Raw genomic sequence first — 24,657 nt, 5'->3', positions numbered from 1 at the left:
ATGAAGCATTCAATTCAAGCTTAGGCTCTGTCATTGCATATTATTGCCTACATTTTGTTCTAAAGTAGAAGACTTGTTGAATAGCCTAGAATATGTGAAACATTTATTCTTAGTATAGAATATATGTATTATTTATTAATACAAAATAAGTATAAAATGTTATGAGCCTATGTAAAGTCACCTGGTATCTATGCTCTTATCTTCAGCTGTTTTCTATAGTTCTGTTAATAGAGCCTTTAACTGTTACTGCCATCAAAAAACTTACTGTGACTTAAGACTACAGTATTGATAATTGCGTTTAGTAAGTATACTTAGGCAGATACAGGCAGTATATCTCTCCTGAGAGAACAGCACATTACGCTTCAAACAAAATCACATGCGTATGAGCATGCTGATTGAAGAATATCACCATCAGGAAGCAATGCTTGTAAAACAACTGCTGCTGCTTGGCTGTGTCAGGGAGAAATGCGCAGCTCAGTTGTGGCCGTTGTATTCAGCATAATTACGCCACGTTATGCCAGCGCGTTCGGCACGTTCTGGGCTTTTGTGCAACAGAAAATAAACTCCCTTCAACAATATTTTACAGGTTCAATACCTTCTGTTGTCAAAACAAGCATTTCCTGGTTCAATATGCTTATTGATGATATACTTAATATTGCACTCACATGTAATCGGTGCCCCTTTGTCCAAGAGGAGCATAAGCATACTACAATGCCTTATCCCAAAGATTTATCAAATTCAGATTATTTTTTACTAAGTAGTCTTCCACTGCCATTAGTTCTTAATGATCCTTTCTTAACACATGTAATCTGGTATTTTAGGAATTAGAATTGGTTGCAAAAAAGAGAACTTTACACGAACATGGAAAATTGTTCATGTGCTATATGGGGATACTCACTTGGGTAAGACCTAGCTGCCTGATGCTGCAGCAGAGATTGGCAACTAATGAATGTAGCCATTTCTTCAATTAAAAAAAATAAATTGAAGGAGTGGAGGAAAACTCTCTCTGGCTGTGTGGAAAAACGTGGTACATCCAAATAAATGACCATTTTAAGAAACCTCAACGTGAAGAATTTCTTGAAATTCAGTCCAGTTTTGGACTCAGAGCTGTATGACAGCTGACCTAGCATTAGAGTAATAGTTGTCCTGTTCCTCTAATGAAGGAGGTGGTCTTTTTCCTTCGGCTACTGACTGATTTTTGCAAAGGTTTAACCATTCTTTCCAAGTACTGTCTTTACTTTACAGCATTGTTATGGCCACTTCTGTGCTGATCTTTTTGCCCCCCAGCACATTCAAAATCCAAGTCCTATCGGCCCTTGTAGAGAGGGGAGTTCTAAAGGTTTTCCTCGGATGTGGGCACTTTCACACAGCTGATGAGAGCTCTGTGTGCTGCTTGATGTTACAATAGGATTATGGATCTGTGAACTGTGCTGTGCTTGCTTGACTGTTTCAGGAGATGGAGCCTTATTTGCCTGTAACTAGCCAGGCTGTGCGGTTCTGCATCTCGGGAACTACAGTGTTGTTCTGGGTGAGCATCTTTTTGAATCATCATTTTAACGTATATCGGAGTTGCTGATCATCCCTAATCATGACATTAACACATGCTTTTACTGTTGTCCTGCAGATTTTTCTGCTGTCATGCAAAATGCAATTCAATTCAGATTTAAAAAAAAAAAAAACAAACAACAAACCCTTGGAAAAGCCATCATTAATTATTAATTTGATTGGACATTTTAGCATAGGGATAACTTTTTCTCTGGCTTATGTGCTGTTAACACAGCATACTGAGAAAACTTGTAGTAAAGGCAAAAAAAAAAGAAACCCAAAACTGTTATTCACTACAATGAAATATCTACTTATTCCTCTTTAGAAATATCTGCAGATTGAATTTCAGAGTGGACAATATAATCTAACTTGACCCTTCCATCTCCATTTCTATAAGTCTGTATTCTTCTGCGCTACTTTTTTTTTTTTTTTTTTTTTTTTTAGTACTGGTATTAGATTGTCTGCTTTTTTGTGTGCGTTAACAGAATAATTTTCTTGGGTTTAATGTATGTAATGTAACAAATTATTTTGCCTGTGTATTTTGCATTTCAGTGCTGCTGAACTCATACCCATAAAGAATAAAATTTTTAAAACTATAAAGCATGATGATCTACATCTTATTTCAAAAGTTGCATGCATATAGCTATACTGAGCTGTAAGTGTATTTCAAATCTCTGTCCTTTCCTTAGGTGTCTCTGATTATAGCTAGCATGATAGCTGTGATCGTGTATCGTCTTGCGGTGTATGCTGCCTTTGCCAGCCTGATGGAGAACACTCAAACTTTACAGCCCATCAGCGGATTATTGACCCCACAGCTGGCAACTTCAGTCACAGCCTCATGCCTGAATTTTGTCATCATCATGATACTGAATTTCTTATATGAGAAAATAGCCATCTGGATTACTGATATGGGTAAGCGGTGTACTCGAAGACAAAACTTTGAAGGAATCGCTAAAGGTAGAACCCAGCTGGAGGTGCTCTATGTAGTTGTTCTCAACTCAGGCACAGTGGGAGCACTAGGGTGTTAGTCTGTAGCTTGCAGCAATGAATGACTCAGTTGTATCCATGACCATACTGAACATTTTCCCTGCATTTGAATAGTTATCATAAGCTGGTTTCTCTTAGTATAATGTTTGCTTATATTAAAACTAGTCTACAGAGACAACCATAGTTCTGAACATGATTAAAAATTATCGTGTGTTATAGTAGACTCACCAGAACAGGACCAAACTGTCTTGATTTAGCAGTATTTCAATTAGAAATCCTGAAGATACATTTTTAAAAAGAGATCACAGCTTTCACAGCCATCTTTACAAGAAAAAGGACTAAATAATCATGTCTCTTACTTTGGGGGAAAAGGTAGGAGGCTGGGGCACGGGATAGGACAGTATATTTTCCAGGGTTTTCTCTTGGCACTATTTCCCTTAGCTCTGGATTTACAGATTTGGAGTTAATACAGATTGAAGGTAGAGATTGAGCAAGTTGAGAAGTTGGGCCCAGGATGTGTCGTTGTGGCTGTAGCCATTGGTAGCATTACTTGCGGTAGGCTGACTCCAGAGCTGGAGGAGCTAGCAAGCAGGCCCAGAAAGATCTATTACTTTTGTAGCAGATTTTTATGTTTGACTGTTGCTTGCTTGCTGGAAATATCCTTCCCTAGAGCCCTTCTTATGTATTTTTCTTTGCCCTTAATGATTTAGATGTACAAGTCCCTGCAGGTGCTTTATAGAAAGAAATAATTGCAGAATATTCAGCTGGGGGGGAGAGCTGAAAGTATTAGGTATTTGTAGTTTGTATAGCTGTCAAAAACAGCTGGGTGGTCTTTTTTTAATGAGGTCTTATGAGCGGAATCAAGAATTGAAAGGTGTTTCTTGCAGAAGCTTAATGGGATGTTGCGTTGGGTTTATTTTGAGTTATCGTGGGCCATCTCTTGTCTCGGAGAACTGCTTATCTCACGCGGCCAAATTAGACCAAAGAAAGACAGAACGAGTAGTAAGTAAAATTGCCCCTAGCAAAACCAAAACCAAACAGAAAATAGTCTTTTTCTTTTTTTTTTTTCAGTCTTTCTTTTTTTGAAGGGCATGAATTACAAGCATGAAGGCTCAGCAATGTTATTTTGCTGCTTGCAAGTGTGGAGGATTAATTTCTTAAGTGTCAGCCCTACCTATGGTTATCAATTACAGAAGGAAAATCACTATTTACTTTTGTGGGACTGCCGCCCTCCTCTGGCGGCCGCGGCAGCTGCGCTTATCCCAGGCTTAGAGACACGGCTGGGTCCAGGCTGTGAAATGTTGGCTGCGGCTGTCAGGAGTGTCTCTTCAAACTCTCTTCACTCTTGAATTCCTTAAAAAGGTTAGGCTAGATTTTGCTTTCCACCGTGCAGGAATAACCTGCTTCTGGTGCTCTGAACGTTGCGTGTCTGACATAAACATTTGAACAATGACAATAAAAACATTTTGATGAGCTGCGACCTAGGCAGACTACATCACCCGAGTACTGCCTTCTCTATAGTACGCTCTGATGGCAGGTTCCCAATAAATACCCTATGTTCTTCTGTCATGCAAACTTATGCCAAGCTTGCAAATGTTAGTTTAGTCGGATATATAAAATAACTTTAACATAGGGCAGGTGAGTTCAACACGTCTGCCAGGTCCTGACCAGTTCAGAGGGACTTGAATGCTTGTGGTATACTTTCTTCCCCTTTTTCCCAGCTTGAATTAGTTATTTGTTACCGTTTAACAGGATGTTTTACCAATAATGCGCTTAGGGCCTCCTGCTACCTTTAAAAATGTAAACATGATGGAGAATGTGATTATGAAGGCAGCAAAATCTCAAGCAAAGGCTTGGTGATGTTCAGTACCACCGACATGCCTGCATCCTTCCCTATTCTTCTCCCCATTATGAGTCTCATCTTTCAGAGGCACAGGGCCCATCCAGTTTCTGCTGACTTCAATATATTGCACACATACAGCATATTGAAAAAAACAATAGCGTAACATACTTCTCTACCACAAAGAAAAAAAAAAAATTCTTTATCATGTGCATTGCCAACAGTGAAATTTTCGTACTCTAGGAGACCCTGCTAGTTACTGTTTGAGATTCGCCTCGGATCTCCTAAAATAGTGTAGGCTTTGGGGATGGGCAAGTGCTAATGGACAGTATAAAGAAGGGGAAATTGAAGTTTATAAGAGTTTCAAGAATGAATTTCACTTGCCTGCCTACTCAGAATATTGCATTGTAAATTAAAGGTAGGGTGTCTGAGAGCAGGAGCTCCATCTACTGAAATGTTTGTAGGTCTTTTTCTTTTTTCTTTCCTTTGGGGTGTAAGGGCACTGTGCATAATGAGTATTTATGAATCTGTATCCTTTTAAAGGGAATAAAGGAAAATAAAATTTCTGTTTTCTGGTTTCACAGAGATTCCCAGAACGCATATGGAGTATGAGAACAGGCTCACTATGAAAATGTTTTTGTTCCAGTTTGTCAACTACTATTCATCCTGCTTCTATGTGGCCTTCTTCAAAGGGAAGTTTGTTGGTTACCCAGGTGCCTATACATACATGTTTAATCGTTGGCGAAATGAAGAGGTAGGACTTTCTTCATTAAGGTGGATTGAATAATAACAAACTAGTTAAACTCCATTCCCTCCAACCTGCGCACTCATAAATTGCCAGCTGCAGGCTTGGTCTGGAATGAGCCAGACCTCAGCTGGCCATCCCAAGGCTGATGGAGGGGCTTCCAAGGATTCTTCCTGCTGGTGCTGGTCAGGGAAACACCAGCAGTGAAAATCTGTGGCTGTCAGTCACAAGGGTGAAAAATCGAAAAGCTTTTCTTGGCCCCAGTCGTCCTGAAATACCAGCGGATGTCGCCATAGGTCTTAAAAGTGATTCTCTGGGTTGAAGAAAGCTCGTATAAATGGAAATGGTGTCTGGCCTTTGGGTGTCTCCTTAGCTTTTTGAGGCACTACGTTTTCAGAGAAACCATTTGGTAAAAGGTACCTCTGTAAGCTTTTGCTTTTTTCCTCATATCATTGCTAATTATGCTGTTTGTACAGAGATGAAATGCAATATTTAATGTGAAGCGTTGCCTGGGAGTCAATAGTGGAGGAAAAACTTCATGCAGAACACCATCAAGTAATGCAGTGCACTTACTGGTTGGAGTATCCCCTAATACTGGTCTGGCTGCTAAAGTCTTAAGAAGGCCTCAATAAAGAGTTGAAACTTTAAAACTAGTGTTCTCAGCAAACAGCAAAGGCTAGATACTGGCAGGTATTTAAATACCTCTGGTGTAGGGATATGAATAGAAAATGCGTGTGCTTGGTAGGTCAGGGTTGGTCTGGTGCTGAGGGCTGACTGAGCGCTATAGATTCACCTTGCTGGGCTGTGGGGGGGCTGCTGCACGCAGATCCTGCTGCCCCGTCTTTGTGCATCTACACAGTGGTCAGCCTGAAGCATCTCTGAATTACTCTGCCGTCAAATGGTCGTTATGTTTTGGTGTGTGTTTCATCAAGCCCGTTGAGCACTGAAAGCCCTTCTGTAACAGCTTTCCTGAGAGACTATCTTAGCTCGCAGTCCAGGTGAAAATGAAGTACAAGTTTTAAGAAGTCCTCTTCTTTCTTTTGTTTATACAGTCATAGAATATAGTTTATCTGGGTAATGTCCATTATTCATGTCCATTAACCCCCAGTTTGTCTCTGCCAGTGTGATCCTGCGGGCTGTTTGATAGAATTGACGACACAGCTCACCATAGTCATGGCTGGCAAACAGATCTGGGGAAATATCCAAGAGGCCATTGTACCGTAAGTTACCTCTTACACTGAGATGTCCGTGTTATAGACAGAGGAAGTTCTTGGAAAGAGTGATAACAAGTATTGCCTTATGAAGAAGCTAAGCAATATTCTGTAAATTAAGCACAAATTCTGACAAATCGACTCATTTTATAGAGGCTTTTGGCCTCTTTTTGTGAAAGCCATGCTTGTAAAAGCACGTTGCAACAAGGAGCTTGCTTAGAGAAAGGGGTACGTGATCTGCTTCTCTCATTGTTAACTTTCTTCTGCATATACAGCTGGATTTGTAACTGGTGGGGACGCCGGAAAGCCAGAAATAATCCAGAAAATTTATACAGTCGCTGGGAGCAAGACCATGATCTGCAGATATTTGGAGCCTTAGGCCTATTCTATGAGTATCTAGAAATGGGTAAGTTTAAAAATACACATTTGGAATTGAGGACAAGACACCTTGTACTGACACTTATAAAAAAATAGCTTCAATTAATTGTTACGGGTTGATGCCACCACTTTCATCTGGTAAACAGTAGACAGTTAACTGCTGGAAATCATTAAATAGGTCAGCCCAATTAAAAAAAAAAAAAAAAAAAAAGCTGCCTTTGCATCTTAGACTGCGGGGAGTTTCACAGAAACGCTGCAAAGACTGTTTCCCTCATTTGAATGGGGAACATTATTCTTGGTGCAGCCAGCTGTCTCAGTGTCTGTTCTGTTCTTGTTCCCAAGCATGTTCTCAGCTGATGTCAGTGGAAGTTGTAAGTATGGGATGAGTGCCAAATATCCTGAGAGGATGGGTACTGCAGATATGAGATCTACGAACTGGATCAGAGAGAATCAGTTTAGTTTTAGCTTTGCCCCGATTAGTGCTTCGATACAGTCTAGTAGACCAGCAGAGGGAGCATGAGTAACAGAATAGGATTTTTCAAAAGTAACCGTGAACAGGTCAGCACATGAAATCACTTTAAGAAACCTGAGAAACTAAAACTAGAAATTGAAGCCAAACTAAAACTAAAAGACACTAAAAAAAAAAAAAAGCAGTATTTGTCTATTAGAAGGACAAAATTTGTTGAAAAGTGGTCCCTTGTATTGTTTTATCTGTACAGAAATAATTATTGCCGAGAGCTTTGCAACTGTATTATTGTCACTTAATACACTTCATGATATTTCATACAAGGCTGTGATCTTGTGAAATTCGTATGCTAAGAACCATCAGTGTTGTCAGCCATGCCCGTTAATAGATGTCCTTGCTCTTCCTGAATCAGAACTGAACCAGTACGCTCCAGCATTGTCCTGGGGCTGCTAAGCTAGTAAGAATTCTGTTGCTTGTCTAAGATGAAGAACTCGTCACTGAAATCATGGAAGAGCTGGTGACTGGTGTATAGGAATTTATTTTTATCCACTGCCTAAACCAGACAAGATGTTCTATTTCCTATCTTTAAAATACAGTGGCAGTATTGGCTCTGCACTGAGGACTGTCACATTCTGTACCAAGAGACATTTCATTTTGGTAATAACTAAAGGGATCGTTTGTGTATTTTATTTGCAATTCTTAAAGTAATTTTAAGGCTCCCCAGTGGAACTATTACATACAGAATCGCTATTAATATTTTGACTAAACCAATAACAATAGGTGGAGGTAAGCTTGTGATAAAAGTGAAAGTATTTTCTCTTTTTCATTTAGGAGTGTAGCCGATAAGTAAAAGGAGAACGGGCTTGCTCCGTACAAACTGCAGGAGAGGATAACTAGCCTGGTTTTGTTTCTCTCTGGTAATTCAGAAATATGATGTATGAGTACATTCCCATTCCCCTACAGTTACGTTCCATTCGTGAGAGGAGAACTGCAACACCGTGAAAGAATTAGTATCTGGCACAGCTGGCAGCATCATTTGACGGGACCCGAATGCCCCGTTCCCTTGAGTGCTGCTGAATGGCAGCCCCAAGAGACTGGAGAAGTCTTAGGGCTGGGGCAGGTTGTCGCTTAGCTCAGGGCAGGGCTGGAGGTGACTTGTGCAGCCTGGCAAAAGTTTGCCGTTTGTTTGCGAGTAGCAACCTGTGTGTTTCGTTGTCACCCTGAGGGTACTTTCCTTGGGGCAGCTTTTGGCACTTTTCTTTTCTCCCTTGCAGTCATTCAGTTTGGATTCATTACTCTCTTTGTGGCGTCCTTTCCCCTGGCTCCCCTTCTTGCTCTGATGAATAATATCCTGGAGATTCGAGTAGACTCCTGGAAGTTAACCACTCAGTACAGGAGACCTGTGGCTGCGAAAGCACATAGCATAGGAGTTTGGCAAGAAATCCTGAATGGAATGGCCATCTTGTCTGTTGTCACTAATGTAAGTACGTTAACTGTGCTATATCAACTTTGATTCTTCCGTGTACCCAGAATCTGCAGATTTAAAAATCAGCTGATGCTTTTTCTCCTTCATCAGTAGTATTCACTGTATCACATGCTACCCTACAGCGATGTGGTCGAGCCATTTGGGTGGTTCGGCTTGTCCGTATGTTGACAACATGCAGCTCCAAATGCACATTTCACCGGACCATAATTGTTCATTCACTTGTCTGTGTTTTCCAGTGGTTTGGAATGGCATAAGCCAGCCTGAAGCTTAGTCTGATGAAGCACACTGATTGCTCAGAGGGGACCGGAGGGGACAGGAGAGGCGGATTAATTCTGTCAGCCAGATGACGTTTCTTGTCGTGTCACTCTGAGGCCTATTCTGTGGGAATTCTGCTCGTTCAACTGCTTCTGGATGCCCCTATGGGGGCGGTGGCTCAGAGTACCTTTTATGATCTGGAAACTAAATGCTATGCTAGTATTTCACCTTAAATATAATGTAAAGCAGACTGCTGAGCAAAAGAGTTGCCTCTTTTTGATGTAGAGTACTAAACAGTATCAGATCTGCAAGCGTCTTAGGCAACAAACCCACTTGCAGGTATTGCCTAATTAGCAAGGTACCAGGGCATCTTAAGTATCTCAAATTTCCAGGCAAAATGTGCTAGTAGCCATTGTTTCCTTTTTAAATACAGCTGGAGAAAATGGCTCCCCTTCTTTCACGAAGTGATCACACACTGGGTTCGAGTTCATCCTTTCTCACAAGAATTCAAAACCACATCTCCTCTTTCACTACGGAGTGCTGTTATCAAAGATAGAAGACAGTGTGGTCTGAGGGAATGTTTGGGATTTGGTGCCTCTTGTAAGGACTATTCACATATTTTTGTTCAGAGTGCTGGTCCTTGCAGCAGAGGCTGCAGTCAGCATCTTTTCCAAGGTGAAGTGCCCTAATCATGCTGCTCATCCTTGCTTAAAAGATCCTGGGTTATGCCACAGAGTCACAGTACCGAAACCCTTTTATGAATCTGCTTACAAATATTGTGTGCCGCTTCCTTAATTTCTTTTTCCAATTTCTTTTTCAGGCTTTTATTGTTGCGTTCACATCAGATATGATTCCTCGTTTAGTTTACTACTATGCTTATTCTGAAAATGAAGACTCGCCTATGTCTGGGTACATAAACAATAGTTTGTCAGTGTTTCAAATCTCAGATTTTCCTGACAGAAACAAGCCTAAACTGAATCCGGAAAACTTTGTCATATGCAGGTTGGTGTTGGTGTAATAATAAATATTTTCTCGCTTTCCTTAGAATACAGCATAAAAAGTCGATGCAGATCCAAGTAGTCCACTAGAAATTAAATGATGTCATTCTCATCGTTCTAAAGTGCGAGAGGTAATATTTAGGCTGTTAGCAAGGCAGTGCTTGAGATGGTAAGAGATCATGCCAGTAGTGACAAAAATCACCTTTTTCTTGTTTAAGAAAGCCTCATTGCTAATGTTTTTTTGTTTGGTTTTGGTTTTTTTTACTTAAACTATTGATTTTTGAGCAACGGAGGAGATTTACATCCCTAGGGTTGCAAACTTCAGCCTATATTTTCAAAGGGTTTTCGGCTGCAATGCCTAAGTGGACAAGGAAATATCATTAAGGGGATGTTTAGATTCCAAAGCTGAAAATGAGATATGGTATTTAAAGTCAATTGTTATTGTGCTAGATACCACCAAGGATCTGGGCCATCCTGCTTTCGTTAAAAAAAAATAGTCCTTTCTTGCTAGTAGCAGCATTGGAGGTTCTAGAATAATTGAGAAACAACTTTGGAGAAGACCACGGTCAAAGAAAAGTATTGATTTTATGAAAAAAATATCCCCAAACAAATGAACCAAACAAAAAACCCCCAACACTTCAAGAAGCAGCTACATTTGTATGATGTTTTAGTTTTAAAGGCCCAGGAGTCTTATCCTACTTCTACATGTGAGTGTAAAACACATACTCAAGACTGTCCTTCCATTAAACCCTGCATCTGTCCAGTCCATAATCTGTCACATTTATTCAATAGTTGTCCATTACTGTGTGATACGTTCCATCACTCTGTCCTGTATTATTTGATCATTGCCTGAAAAAAAAGTAACCTATGTACAAAATTTCACTTCTCACACATCCTCATCTCTGCTCTGTTGCTGTGAATGTGAGGGTGTTTAAGCAAACGTAAGACAGAAACAAATTGAGAGGCAACCTTTTTCTGCAAAAGGAAACAGACCATTTAAAACAAGATGAAAAGGTTCCTTAAGTGACAGCTGTATTTGCCTGTAAGTGTCACTGAGCTTGTAGTCTGTCTCAGACTGAATATGACATTTCACCTTTGCATGTCTTTCTGTCCAACAGGTACAGAGACTATCGATATCCTCCGGATCATGAGAGGAAATATTTACACACTATGCAGTTCTGGCACATTCTTGCTGCAAAACTGGCCTTTATAATTATTATGGAGGTATGTTCCCTACAAAATTTCCTTGCGAAATTGGTGCCTTATCGATTCTCTAGGCGGTTACTGTTGCAGAAAATAGAATATACTCTGCAGAGAGTATAAAATAGTGCCTTCCCTAAGTAATACCAAACACTCATGTCCTAAGTGATTACTATAACTAAGTCTTTTAACTTCAGGGAGTTAACCTCCAAGTAAGAACAGTGAAAACAGCTGAGGAAGCTGCTAAATTTGATCCAAATAAAACAGTAGAATAAAAAAGGTCTTTATGCAGATGGAAGAGAAATGAACCACCAGGACTAGCACTTTCACTCCTGCTGGTTTCATTCAAGAGCTGTATGCGAGATGACTGTATTCAAAATCCAGAAAGCATTTTGCAGTGATGTATATTGGCTCAAAATAGCTAAATCAATAATTTGGATAACTGGCACCTCAGTATTAAGCCACTGTCTTGCAAGTTCTGAAGGGAAAAGGGAGTTGTTAAAGTGCTGCTTTTACCACTTTTCCTACTCTATCTTATCAGTTCTCAATAGTGTTTTCAGCACGGCCATATGAATTTTCTAAGAAACGACATGATGGTATTAGAAAGTGATGCTAGGGCTTCAGAACCTGACACGTTCCTCTTGGGTTTGTTAATTCATAAGTGGTTTGGAATTAAAGTTTCTGCATAAAAGGAAGTCTTTTAATCTTTGTGCACATCTCAGATACACATTAGTTTGTTATGTATTGTTCCAGGACAGCCAAATGAAACGTATTCTGTTTGTGGAAAAAAAAGTGATCTGTTTGGGGTTGGATAAAACAATAGGTGTTTCATTTGGTAATGAGTTGTAACACTTCTCCTTTTTTTTTTTTTTATTTTTTTTTTTTATTTTTAGCATGTTGTATTCATCGTCAAATTCTTTGTAGCATGGATGATTCCTGACGTCCCTGCAGATGTGAAAGCCAAAATAAAACGTGAAAAATATTTAACACAGAAAATCCTCCATGAGTATGAACTTGAAAAACTGAAGGAGAGACTGTGTCAAGGTGATAAACGAGCCACAGAAAAGGAGTTCATCGCCACAGAAGGGAGGATGGAGTTATCCAGAGCAATGTAGTTGGAAAAAACAACTGTTTGGGATTTAGCTCATTTTAGCTTTTTTTATCTGTGATTTGCTCAGTACGCATCATCTTGAAAACTATAGGACAGTTTCAACCCTTTGCTTTCAGTCCAAAGATTTTAGACTTTAAAAAAAGTCTTACTGAGCATTCTAGGTTTAGTAAATCTACTTAACTGTATGACTTCAGCACTGTTTTCTATTTACCCATCACTTTGAATAATAAGTGTAATCTTGTAATCCTAGAGTTCGGATTCCCAGTATAGGGAATGTTACCCTCAAAGGGCTCGCAGGATATGATAAGGTCATTAACACCAAGCCCTCCCTCTGTTGCTAAATGCAAAGTTCCAGGCTGTATCCCAGCTGAATGAAAAGGATATCATAGAGGACTCCTGCTGTGGAAAATGCTGAGAGTTATTATTGTTATGACATGATCATTTAAACAGGAGAACACTCCTGATACAGCAGTTAGGGTTTGGGGCTTTTTTTTATATCCATTAGTTCTTATGAAACATTTGTTTGCAGCTTTGAACTTCTATACACTTTTTAGAAGGAATTGATTTTTAAAGATATATTGGCTTAATTCCAGTTGGAATTATTTATAGGCACAGTCTTCAGTTAATACATACTAATGAAGGAAAAAAGAACCTGTAATTTATTTTCATAAAGATATGATCTGCCAAAGAGTTTGCTCTTTAAATGCAAATATTGTGGAATCATCTAATTAGTGTTTTTTGAAAAGGTGTATACAATTTGGAGAAGTACAGCTAATTTATTTCTCAATCTCAAAAACTGCCACTGGAAGATCATACGTGATGTTAGTTTTGGCCAAAGCTCCTTCTTCATTTGGATTCTTTGTTTGGATTCTCTGTGAATGCCAACAAAGGGCTAAAGCTGTGTGTCTGTACTTGATGCACACTATGGAGTATGACTGCACAGTGCAGTGGATTGGGAGCTGCACTGCCATACTAATTGATCTAGCCAGATGGTTTGTACGTGGATTTGTAGTCAGAAGGTTTTAAGCATGCCAAATAATCTCTGTTTACATTGTTACTGTCCTTATACATAGGAGCCTGGGGTTTTTGTTTTGGTTTTTTTTCTTTTTAATCTTTAAGAAGGAATTTTTTTTCTGTTTTGTCATGGGGCTTTTCTACCGTTATCAAGTTTATAAATATATAATAACTACTTGTGCAAAGTAGCTACCAGCTGTTTATGAATGTGCCCTCATTTTATAATTTGAAGCAGTTAGGCATTTTTATGATTTTGCTGTATATTTAAAACATATCAACACTTCCATGCTTAGTGCCTTGTTTATTTGCATTTGGCAAAAGATGTGAAGATGATCACTATGTGGAAATCAGTATTTCCAAAGTGTGCTTGCAGGCATCGTGATACTGTGAACCTGCACACATAGCTGTACAGTGTTAGCCAAACCATGCCTGCCTTGGCACACTTCTGTTTTAGTACTATGTGAACTGTTCACGGGGAGCAGTTCATACCGAGACTGCTTAGATAAAGTAGCACCAGACTGTTGAGTTCTCTCATGCTGAACTACACTAGCTAGAGAGATTAGAAATTTTACTATATTTGCACTTTGAAAGTTATACTTCCTTGCAAGTATACACACAAAAATACAGATTTGTATTCCATATCAGCCAAGTGAGGTACTGTTTACTAGATCCACAACTTAAGGTTTCCGTATTTTGTTTTAGCAGACCTAGCCTACGTCTTGGAATACTTGGCTAGTAACCTTAATGTTGTAGCAGAGTTTTAAATCAATGTCTTGAGTGGAACTGTCATTATTAGCAAAGGTTTTCACATTGAAGTGCCTACCTCGAACAAGCATCACGTGGTTTGGCTGTCAGTCAAGGAGTTGAAGCAGATGTACATTTCTCATTACTGTAAGTTATTCAGCTTCCTTCTGTAAGTTTGCTTGATAAATCAGGCAAGTTGGCAATTCATGTTCATGATGAACTGACCATGTTCTTGAATATTCAGATACATTTGAAGCAATGGATTTATTGGAGGAATGCATGTATAAATAAATTAGCTCTGCTGCTTAATGTATAAGCCAAAGAAGAGTATCAGTCACCATAATTATATATGCGACACCAGAATTTACACAACGCAAGCACTCCGCTGCTTCTCACACGTATACTGTTAACTAAACTGCTTAACTTAGATTTCACAGGTTTTTTTACTGTTAGCAATGCAAACAATTGCTTCAAACAGTAAGGTGATGAGATGCAAAATGATATTTCTATGCAAAATGTACAATCTGATTGAAGCTGAAAACAGATTTGAAAATTCAGCATTAGATGCACTATTCCTGCTTACAAAACGTGAGTTTCTTCAGGTCCTGTAATAAAGTGTCCTAATATACTACACTTGAAAAGATGTCGCCAAAATAGATGTATTGTGAATGACTAATGCTATTTAAAAGCAAGATGGAGGAAAACAAGGAGATACCTTAGTTTCAGATACAATGTTGATATGCAGAAGCTCCGCAGGCAGACCCTGAATTTGAATTGATCCCTACATCTTGCTTCTTTCCAACTTATTTTTTGAGGTCACTTCCTATTTAATGCTATGCAAACAGATGGTTTGCATATATTGTATCATACAGTAGAAAGTGGAAAAAATCTGGGATCAGCTTATTTAAAAATAAATATATGTATCTTTAAAATATATCGTTACACTTCATAGCATTACTTCTTCATATATAGAAACTGTTGAAAAAAGAATGTGTTGTCATATTAAGAGCTAACGTCACATAACAAAATAAGTCTAACACCTCTTTACATAAGAGTTTGCCTTTACTTGTCATTAAGCAGTATTTTGACAAAAGATTATTAGTATGATTAGGATTATAATGGTTCACATACATATACATTTCCTGAAGTGTTCTTGGAAAGTGACAAAAATAAGACAAATGAACTGGTCGGTTTGGGGATGTGCTTATTCTTACTGTTGGAATATTTGGTTTTGATGTGTTTAATATAAGTATCTAAAAGTGTCCTTCAACCAAAGTGAAGATAGTTCTGTGTTGGAACTACTCTACTTTAAGCAACAGTAGATTGCTTCATTAGAATTAGTTAGAAAAAGAAAATTGGCCTTTCAAGTGTAATACAATCAGGGATTTTTAAATTTTTTTTTTCCCTCAATTTAAAACTTAGTATTTTTACCTTGGAAAGATTTAGCGTGGTATGTTCTAAGCAAATGACTGCAAGATGAGAGTGCCACTATAAGACACTATACTGTTTTTTCTAGAAGATTTTGTTATTATGCTTTTACTTTTTTATGTAATACTATCAGTTTGAGAACAACAGAATGGAGTGAAAATAGATGGACTTTCCTACTGTTCTATGTGTACTGCTTGTTTTGACTTGTACTGTTATGTAATCTGAGTGGCATTTTTGTCTGCTAAGTATGTTGCTGATTTACATGATACACTAGCGTTGGAATAATTTTTTTAAACATTGCATTCAGCTAACTTATATATGTACATTTAATAAGATCTAGATCTGGCAAATAAAGCAGTGTTTATTTTTAATGTGCTGTCAACTTGTTTTTGAAAATTCCGAGAACTCAGAGAGGAGCTGAAGTATTAAAAATTAAATGCCCGGAGAGCCTCATGGAGAAAAGTATTCATACAGATTTCTGCAGCTCATTGCAGGATATTTGGATGCTGTATATAGATTTCCTGCAATTGTAACTTCGCAAGTTTCTAACTGAGATTATTGAAGAAAGCCCCTGACTGCCATCTTCCACTTGATAATCACATTGGGTAACTGTCTTTTCTGTCTTCATACATTTTCTTTAGAAGGAGTTACCAAGGAAAACCTGTACTGAGTTCTGCATATATTGTAAGCAATGCACGTGGACTGAGATGGCATGAGTGTGTGATAGCCCATGAGGGAACAGTTTTGCACAGTCCCTGCATTAGGAGACCACAGTTCAGTGAAAAAGGCTCAGCACTTTCATCTTCCTTTAGGTATGGTACAAACGGTATGTTAACACGCATTCATTTTCAGCCAGGCTGCTTCTCCCTGGATTCTCTAGCTACGGTTTTTATTCTTGCGATGCCAGGACCCGAGGTGACTTCTCAAGTTCTCAGTCAGTCACACACGCGGTTTTCACACGCAACGCGAGTGGTTCACATACATGCACTTAAATAGCTTTGAGCACATATACTGGGAAATGTGGCAGAGCTAAAGCTTTTCCAAGGGACTGGTACAGTCTTACTGTTCATAGATACCTCTACATCTTTTACTCTTTCTTAAAACTCACTTCTGGCACCATTGTAGGGCTTTGGATTAAATCACAGAGAATCTGGATTCAAGTTTAGGACTTGCTCTCAGTAGATGGCATTGGCATATTCTCACTCCTGTTATACCATGTTAGCAGAACTTCTCTGGGAACTGGGTCACCTGCCAGACTTGGTAGGTTATTTCCTTTGTAACTTTGAAATGATAAATTAAGAGAGATGCAATAGCAATAATCAAATGTAAGAAATGTGTGAGATGAATAAAACAAATCTTATCTATATTAAAAAAAAGAAAAGAGCAAAACCAGGTGTAATTCTGTATTATGCTACTACCGCTGTGCTGATTACTGAGGTGGAACAGGTTACTTAATTAGGTATCAAAAGGAAAAATAAAGCATTAAGAAAGATGGAGAAGAAAGTGGTAGCAAAAGGAAAGTGAGAAAGGAGGAAGAAAAGAGAAAGGTGCTGTTGCTATGCAGGATATAGGGGATATTTAGGTATTATGAAAGTGTTAAAAAGTTTTCAGGTGCATTCAAGCTTTGCTTTTGGAGGTTAAACCTTGCCTCCGTTGGGGCCTGTGGTAAATGGGTAATCAAGTTTAGTTGGGGGTACAATTTCATCTAAAGCCAATTATATTTTATAAGAAAGAGTAGCATGGCAACTTGTGAGACATTCACAAATCCCAGAGCATACCTGGCTCTTCCCACGATCAGAAACGGTAGCTACCCTTTAAAAGTCTTAATTCTTTCATTTATCTTGTGCGGTAAATGAAGAGATGCACCAAAGTTTTGGTGGTTGTACTTTTTGCATTGGAAAGAAAGGAGAGGCATCTAATTTGATCAGTGTCTTCACCTAGCCAGATTAAAGGGTCTTTCTAAAAGTAAGTCCATGTTTATTCTATGCAAAAAAAATGATAGGGAGCACTGAAATAGAAGAAACGTTTTGAACACGTGCATCGCAATCAAACTGGTGTAAAATACATTGTCTTAACAGGAGTAGAAAAATACGTAACCCATTCACTAGCAGATCGGTGGAAAAGAACAGCAAGATGTGGAGGAAACGATATCCCAACATCTGAAGGATGCAGGCTTCATCTCTGTTTCAGACATGTGGGCTCTGCAACAAATAAAATCTTGTCTAATGTTCCTCAAAATGTTCAAAATTAAAAGAAAACGAGTGTTTCTGAAAATAACGTCTTAAACGTGGCACCAAAAATACACTGAGGTCAGCACAACTGTACCGATGGCAGCTCCTGCAGTCCGAGAGCCCAGCTTGTAACTGGAAGGAGATTTAGAACGACGCACGGCTGAGGGACGCAGGGGCTGGGGTCAGGGTTCCTGACATCTGGTGTGGCAAAGAGATCGTACCAAGAGAGGGCAAAGGCAGCCCTCACAAAGGACTCATTTAGAAATGAAAATCCTTCTTTCCCTAAACAGACGGAAAGAGGCGAAGGGAAAAAAATGATGATCGTTATCATGTGAATGATAACAAAATAACTTCCAAAATATTTGAATTACTTCGTAACCTCCTTAAGCCACAGCTACTATTTCTTGCCTGTCTTCCTGTGTGTTCAGGGTGGTCACAACAACTCTGCAGCATAGTCTTGGCATCCTTAAAAAAGAATAGCTAATTTAAATCTTGTTCTGGTTTTAAATAATCAGTTGTCTCTACCCAACACTTACATCATTCAAATGCAGCTCAGGAAGTTTTTTTTTTGTTTTTTTTTTTTATGTAAGCATGTGTACCGAGAAATCTGCTGGGAGATGAGTAGGATGTGAAATTCAGCAGCCATACCAATTTTTGGAAGGCACATATGCACATTCTGCTGCAATAATTAGTGACTATGCTTTCTCAGTCAGAAATGAGTCAGTCTGAAACATTTAGTAAGGGTATGACTCTTTTTAATTCTTTTTTCAACTCCTCAACAAACCAGTGCTGTTAGCTAGTCAGAAACGCGTTTGTATTTAAATTACTGGCTGACCTAGCTTCGTCCTTGGGTGTTCTAAACATCCAGCGCTATTCAGCATTTCAGTTTTGGTACTGAAAGATGTAGGGGACATCATAGCTACTTCGGTAGGCAAGAGGCATTAAATAAATGTGCCTTTTTGTTATGTTGTCCCTTCCATACCACAGTAGGTTTGAAATGCTTGATGTTGCTAGTATATCTGAACCATACCATCCTCAGCAGTGAAAAGCCATGGTGGAAAAGTTCTGTCTCTGATGGCCCCTAGTTCCATGCATCTCCCACGCTGATGGCTTTTACTAATTTGTCTCGGCTAGCGCTTGGTGCGATGTAATAGGAAACCAATGTTCAAGAAGCATGTGCTGCATGCTTGCTGGCTCTTTTAATAAGTTTTCAAAAAGGAATAAAAATACCCCAGACAAGGTTTTAGTAGGGCAAACCGATAGGAAGGCTGGATTCTCTGCCACGTTACAACCTCATCACAACAGACAGTTTTGCTATCAGATTCTCTCGAATAAACATTTCTGTTGATATTAGCCCATTAGCAGAGTGTCAGCAAACAGTAATGCTACAGTTAAGCCTGTTTTCTGGTTGTGGCATCTATATTATTCTTCAGATAAAATCCTGGCTCTGTCTGTACTGATAGAGATTGTACTATTACTTTCAGACATGGCTAAGATTTCAACATTTCTCTAACAAAGGTCCAGGTTAAAAAAACCCAGCTGAAATAGGTGGGCCAAGAGATTTCCGTACAGTGCACCATATAATGGCAATCCGTTAATTTTAAGGTGTCTAGGCTTCATGCTGCTCTAAGCAAGCTGCTAATGCATTGCAATCAGGAACGATTCCCTGCTTTGCCCTTTCACATAGGATTGCCTCTGTGTCACGACAGCTTTTTTGGCTTCCTCAGCAGCAGTCCGGGAGACAATGTGGCAGTAGTACCCAACACCGAATCCTAGGTGCCAGGTCACACTTCCACTCATCTGCTAACAGCAGCATCCTTGCATGGGTTTCACTTTCTCAGCTAGAAATGAGATTCATGTGCCTCCCGATCATCCTTCCAAGATGCTGCAGAGTGTGCAGGGGCACGTGTCAGGCAATAGACAATTTTGCTGGGAAGAAGGATATTCGTGATGATGCTGCGTTGTGCGAGCATTTCAAGAAATATTCCTTGTATCTCAGCCAAGAACACAAGGCACTCTGTGGCAATGATGGTTCCTGCCACTTCAACTCCACTGAAGCTGGTGTGTGTAGGTTCAGGCCAGAGAAACGACAAGAGATGATCATGTAGGGTGTGTCAGGGGTGTTTCCTTCGGAAAAGACAAACATTCCAGCCCTCTACGTTTTTCTTTTTTTTTTTTTTTTTTTAATGGGACAGTCTGATATATCATCATAAAAGGATTTTTTTCACAAAGATTTCTAAGTAGAAAAGTCTCATGTTTTGAGTGAAGGAACGACAAGATGCTGGGTGTTTCATGGTAAGCAATAAGTGGCTCTATGCTTTTTTATCATATTTTTGTTGCTGTGCACTCGCGTGAAAATAGCAAATGATTCTGTGGCTACACCCAGCCTGTCACGATGACTCGTGTTTTAATTAGAAGATGCCACAATACGCCGATTCACCACGTACCAATGAACAACATTCAACTTTTTCATCAAATGAAAGTACTCTCTCTGGGATTGGTAAAAAGATGATGATCTAGTTAATGGGGTCACTACTGTGATTAGACCTGAAGGAGGTGACATGGGTACAGGAAATCAAAGCAGAAAGAAACCTACTTTGTACTTTTACTGTAAATTCAAAGTGCTAGGGTTACCTGCTGAACATGTAGAGGGAACTGAATTTAGCAAGAAACTATGAAGTCCTTATTGACGACTTTATCTTCAAAAGGGAGAGGGTGAATAAAGGGAAGTGTAAGGGCTCATGAACTGGAGAAGATAGAAAAACTGAGGCACCAGACAGGCTTGAAGCCAGATCATGTAGAGAAACTGCTATGGAGACTTGTTAATATTCAGATGTGTAGAAGAAGCCTTTAAATGTAAATGCTAGTCTGTCAGCAGGTCTCCCCTGCCTAGGAGACAGGAGCCAATTTTATTAGCAGTTAATACGGGAACTGAAATGGGGCATCCAAGAAGTTGATTCTTCAGGGAAGGGAAAAGCAGGCTTTCCTTTGCTTTTGCACCTGGAAGAAATTAAATGCAAAGAAATCATTTGGAGCATTTGCTGCACTTTCAGTGGTAGGATAAACTCTACTTCAGATGTCTATCCAGCGTAACCAGACACCTCCCTGTGCACGGAGCAGCCTCGCCTTCTCCTGTGCGCACACCACTCGTCAGTGATTTGTTCATGCGTCTGTCATTGCAGGGACCTGACTCATACCTGGCACAAAGACAGTCACAGGAGCAAGCGCTTTTCCAAAGAGCTCAGGGTGTCTAATGAGGATGGGGCAAATGCTAAGCAAGGTAACTGCAGTTTCTTTTGTGGAGAGAACAATTACAACTTCCTATAAGGCTACCTTGGAGAGTTTCTTCGTTCTGCAATAAATGCCAATTGTTTGGTGTACATTTGGCATACAAATGCACGTAATTCTCAGTCATTCTGGAACTTTATAATTAAACCTCTATCGTGCAAAAGGGTTGATATTATTTACCATAAGAAAAGCAAGTGATATGGGATCATTGGCTTCGAAGAACGTATTCCCTGTTGCTTTTTAAAGCATGCTGGAACAGCAGCTGGGTCTGGAGGTGTTCTGATATGGCCAACCCAAAGCAGTAGGCAGGAATTCCTCTGTCGATTTTAATGCCTTTGATCAGACCGTGGTGATTTGTCACTAAAATGTCAAACACCTAAAAAAATTAAGACAGTCCCATCATAAATCTCTTCTCAGAACTGGCAATAATGATACAGGCAATCACAAGATGTTCATGTTAACTGTAACGCAGAGAGGAGACGTCTGTCATGTAAAGTGGAAACATCGTGCTTTATGTCTCTGCATTTGGATAGAAAACAGAGACAGATTTTTGTGGAAATGCAGATACCATCTTGGACGCTGTTCACAGGACTCTTCTTCCAGGGACTTTTTCTTCATCCCATCTGTGGGGCTGACTGAACATCTCTGTTATCTGGATTTTCGTCTTCCAGGGGAAATGCTGGACTCAGAGAGTATGATTTTCCCTTGCAGCCTGGTCTCAGCTGAAACCATGTGGCTTCTAACCCTTCCCTTTCTGATTGCCAGCTGCACTGTATCTTTTGAGATGTTTTTTGCAAGATAACCAGGACAGTTCACTGTGTTTCCTACTACAGTAACATCTCTTTTGTCACGTGTCAGAGCGTGGATCACTATTTGGCCCTGATGCAGCCGCTGAAATCCTTGAGGGTGTCAAACAGTGGTGGGTTCTGATTTGCCTCCCCGTATGGACAATGACTACCCTGACCAGCGTGTCAGTCACATCCATTGTCAGTGCTCAGATGTGTCCAAACACCATCACTATTTGTTGCATCTACGTAGTTTCCAGCTTCACCTCTCCAACGCTTCCCCTTTTCTTGAGCTGTGCAGTTTCTGGCTGCTTACCACCCTTCGTTGGTATTTGCTACTGTTAACTGCACCAGCATCAGGATGCTGACAAAGCAAGCCCTCCTTTCCTTTTAACAGGAATAAACTCACCAAACGTAGGTATTCCACTCTGACCATTTTTGCCTTCCTTTGTTTTCCTTTACCCTTGAGAAGAAACACTTGCGTCTTTTCGAGAGCATGGTGGCCCACTGCCAGGAAACCCATTGGGTGGGTGGATACTTTCTGAAGATCGCAGCATGCAGCCTAAATACTTGCATCAATCCTTTCTTCTGCTTCTTAGCCGGTGGGGATTTTTGAGAAGAGGTTGCTATCCGAGCAGCTTCCTCATTTTGTAACGGCACAATTCAGAAAACTCAGCAGCAGAGGACATCGGTATAACCAGTATAACTCCAGCCTCTCACATTATTAGCTGAAGAAATGAAAACTTTTCTGCCATTGAAATCAATATCAAAGCCCCACCGACTTCCCAAGGTGGGATCACACCATATATATAGGAAACATACTGACACTCATGCTTCTATTCTAAAGACTACTAATTTGGGCAGCTTCAGGGATCATGCAAAATGGCTTCAGGCACCACAATTGTCAATATCTCCAACCCTGAATATTCTGTGATGTACTATTAAAAATGCCAGTGAAAGGAGTTAGCACATTTTGACCCACCATTTTTGGCAAATGGAATGATTCCCTTAGTTTTATTTCGTCGTTGTTAACCCAATTTTTTCTAAAATCAGATTTTTTCATGAAAAGCAAACTTCTATGTGGACAGTTTTTAAACTGAAAAAGCTTTAAATCATACAAAATGTTCTAAATGGTTATTAAGTATGCTTTTGAGACTATTTTAAAATATTAAGAGTGGAAGTTTTCATTGTTTTTCGTTATCATCAAAGGCAAAAAGTTTTCTACTTCTTGCAATTCTTGATCTTCCATCTTGTTCTGCAAGACTGAATTACCACTTGCCACATTCAGGTTGCGTTTCACCTACTGGCATGTGCGAGTTGTCATGTGGCCATAATATCAGACAGATTATATATGATTATTAGCCCATTCATATTAGCTGGAGAACTCATCTCAGGCCAATTCATAAATAAAAATCCTGAGAAGTATCAGGTATTCGAATGTAATCAAGAAGAGAAAAGGTCTTGCACATGCTCAGTCTTCTCTCCTGATGCACAGAGAACAAAGAACTTCTGACCCTGATTTCTCTTGGAGTAGCTACTAGCAGAAAAACCGATTTAAGTTACACTTTCATCAAGTATTTCTTAAGGGTATCAGAATTGGGCCCAACTGTTTAGCAACTGTTTAGAATTATTTTAATTTTGAAGGTGATCTTTTCCTATTTATGTCCCTCTAACCTTTTGTGAAATAACAAGGATTAAACTAAGAAAAAGCTTGGAGAAGAAGGTGATTCAGCTGTTCTGTACATTTGCCATCCCACTTCTTCTGATAGACATTCATTCAAACACTGGGAACCACTGGATCTGTAAACTGCTTGTTACCCTACTACAGGGAAATGAAGTAGATGAGGCGTGGAATGATGAAGCATACAGTATTTTGGAAAAAAGGAACATATATGTGAAACAGAAACCCCCTTCACCCCCCACAACACGCCTAGTTATGGTCTATTTTCAGGCTGATAACCTGCCTGTGGTATGGGAAAGCAATTTCAGAACGTGAATTGTTGTGAGATTTCCTGCAAAAATGCTAGCACTCGTGAGAAAGTCCTGTTGTATTTAAGGTCATATTCCTTGAGATTGAGTTTGAGTAGAGAAACCTGGGCTGTTTTTCACACTATCTGACCTCCCCTGTGCCCCACATGGACTTAAGAGAGAATCCTGCTCTCTTTTTCCCTCACTGGTCATATTTTCCCATCTCCTTCAGTCTGTCTGACTGGTCACCCATCCTTTTAGTGAAGAAGGATTAACGAGGATCATTTTGAAGTCTACTAGAAGTGCTGGACAGTACAGGGCAGCTTTTGAAAGACAAGCAATCAATTTATGAAGCCTTCTGGAGAACACTAGTCAATGTAGAAGACATGAGCAAAGGAAAGATGCCCATGTAGACCAGGAAAGCGTGCGCTGCACGAAGCTCTTAGGTGTAATGTTAACCAGATGCAAAAGTACCTCTCAATGATTTATGATGTGCACTGATGATGGAGCATGCACCATTCAGAAAGTGATTAATATTCTTGTCATAAACGGAAAGAAATTGGCAGCCTGCCAAGGAAATTTGTCTGTGAAAGCAGAAGACCAACTCAATTCACCAAGAGTAACTCAGTAATATGAGACTGATTGAACTCATGGATTCAGTAGAGATTTTTATTAAAGATAAGCTAACGCCAGGGAAAGGTGTTTCCATAAGCCATGGGGGCCTCGTAGTAAAGGAGAATTTGGAAGTGAAGAAGACATGACTGACAGAATGGATTTTAGGGTACTACTTGCTTTCCAGCCATTCAGTTTGGGGAGATGCATTTATTTCAGAGCTTTGATTATTGTATGATTATTCCTAACAGAAAGTCAAAAAAACATGAACCCTGTTGTTCCAAAGGCTACAAAAGCTAGCCTTTGTAATGTTTCTGATGTGTTCAGCCCTTCACAAAGCAGAAGACATCCAGAAAAAAAGGAGT

At 39.6% G+C, this 24,657-nt stretch overlaps 1 protein-coding gene across 9 annotated transcripts in view; it reads left to right on the top strand.

Moving 5' to 3' along the window:
* ANO5 (anoctamin 5) overlaps nucleotides 1-15,779 on the top strand; it is a 61,345-nt gene extending 45,566 nt beyond the window's left edge. For all 9 annotated transcript variants that reach the window (XM_041129022.1, XM_030039189.2, XM_041129021.1 and 6 more), the window contains 9 exons: nucleotides 1,454-1,528; nucleotides 2,235-2,457; nucleotides 4,957-5,126; nucleotides 6,240-6,337; nucleotides 6,604-6,734; nucleotides 8,447-8,652; nucleotides 9,734-9,915; nucleotides 11,030-11,135; nucleotides 12,005-15,779. In XM_041129022.1, coding sequence (XP_040984956.1) covers nucleotides 1,454-1,528; nucleotides 2,235-2,457; nucleotides 4,957-5,126; nucleotides 6,240-6,337; nucleotides 6,604-6,734; nucleotides 8,447-8,652; nucleotides 9,734-9,915; nucleotides 11,030-11,135; nucleotides 12,005-12,226 — 1,413 coding nt within the window. In that variant the 3' untranslated portion in view covers nucleotides 12,227-15,779. The remainder of the gene's footprint in view (nucleotides 1-1,453; nucleotides 1,529-2,234; nucleotides 2,458-4,956; nucleotides 5,127-6,239; nucleotides 6,338-6,603; nucleotides 6,735-8,446; nucleotides 8,653-9,733; nucleotides 9,916-11,029; nucleotides 11,136-12,004) is intronic.
* Nucleotides 15,780-24,657: the final 8,878 nt, after the last annotated feature.

The sequence above is a fragment of the Aquila chrysaetos genome, chromosome 16, assembly GCF_900496995.4.
Source record: "Aquila chrysaetos chrysaetos chromosome 16, bAquChr1.4, whole genome shotgun sequence".
In the NCBI taxonomy this organism is placed as follows: Eukaryota; Metazoa; Chordata; class Aves; order Accipitriformes; family Accipitridae; genus Aquila; species Aquila chrysaetos.
The sequence above is the reverse complement of the archived record's forward strand: the minus strand, read 5'-3'. Positions and strand labels throughout refer to the sequence as shown.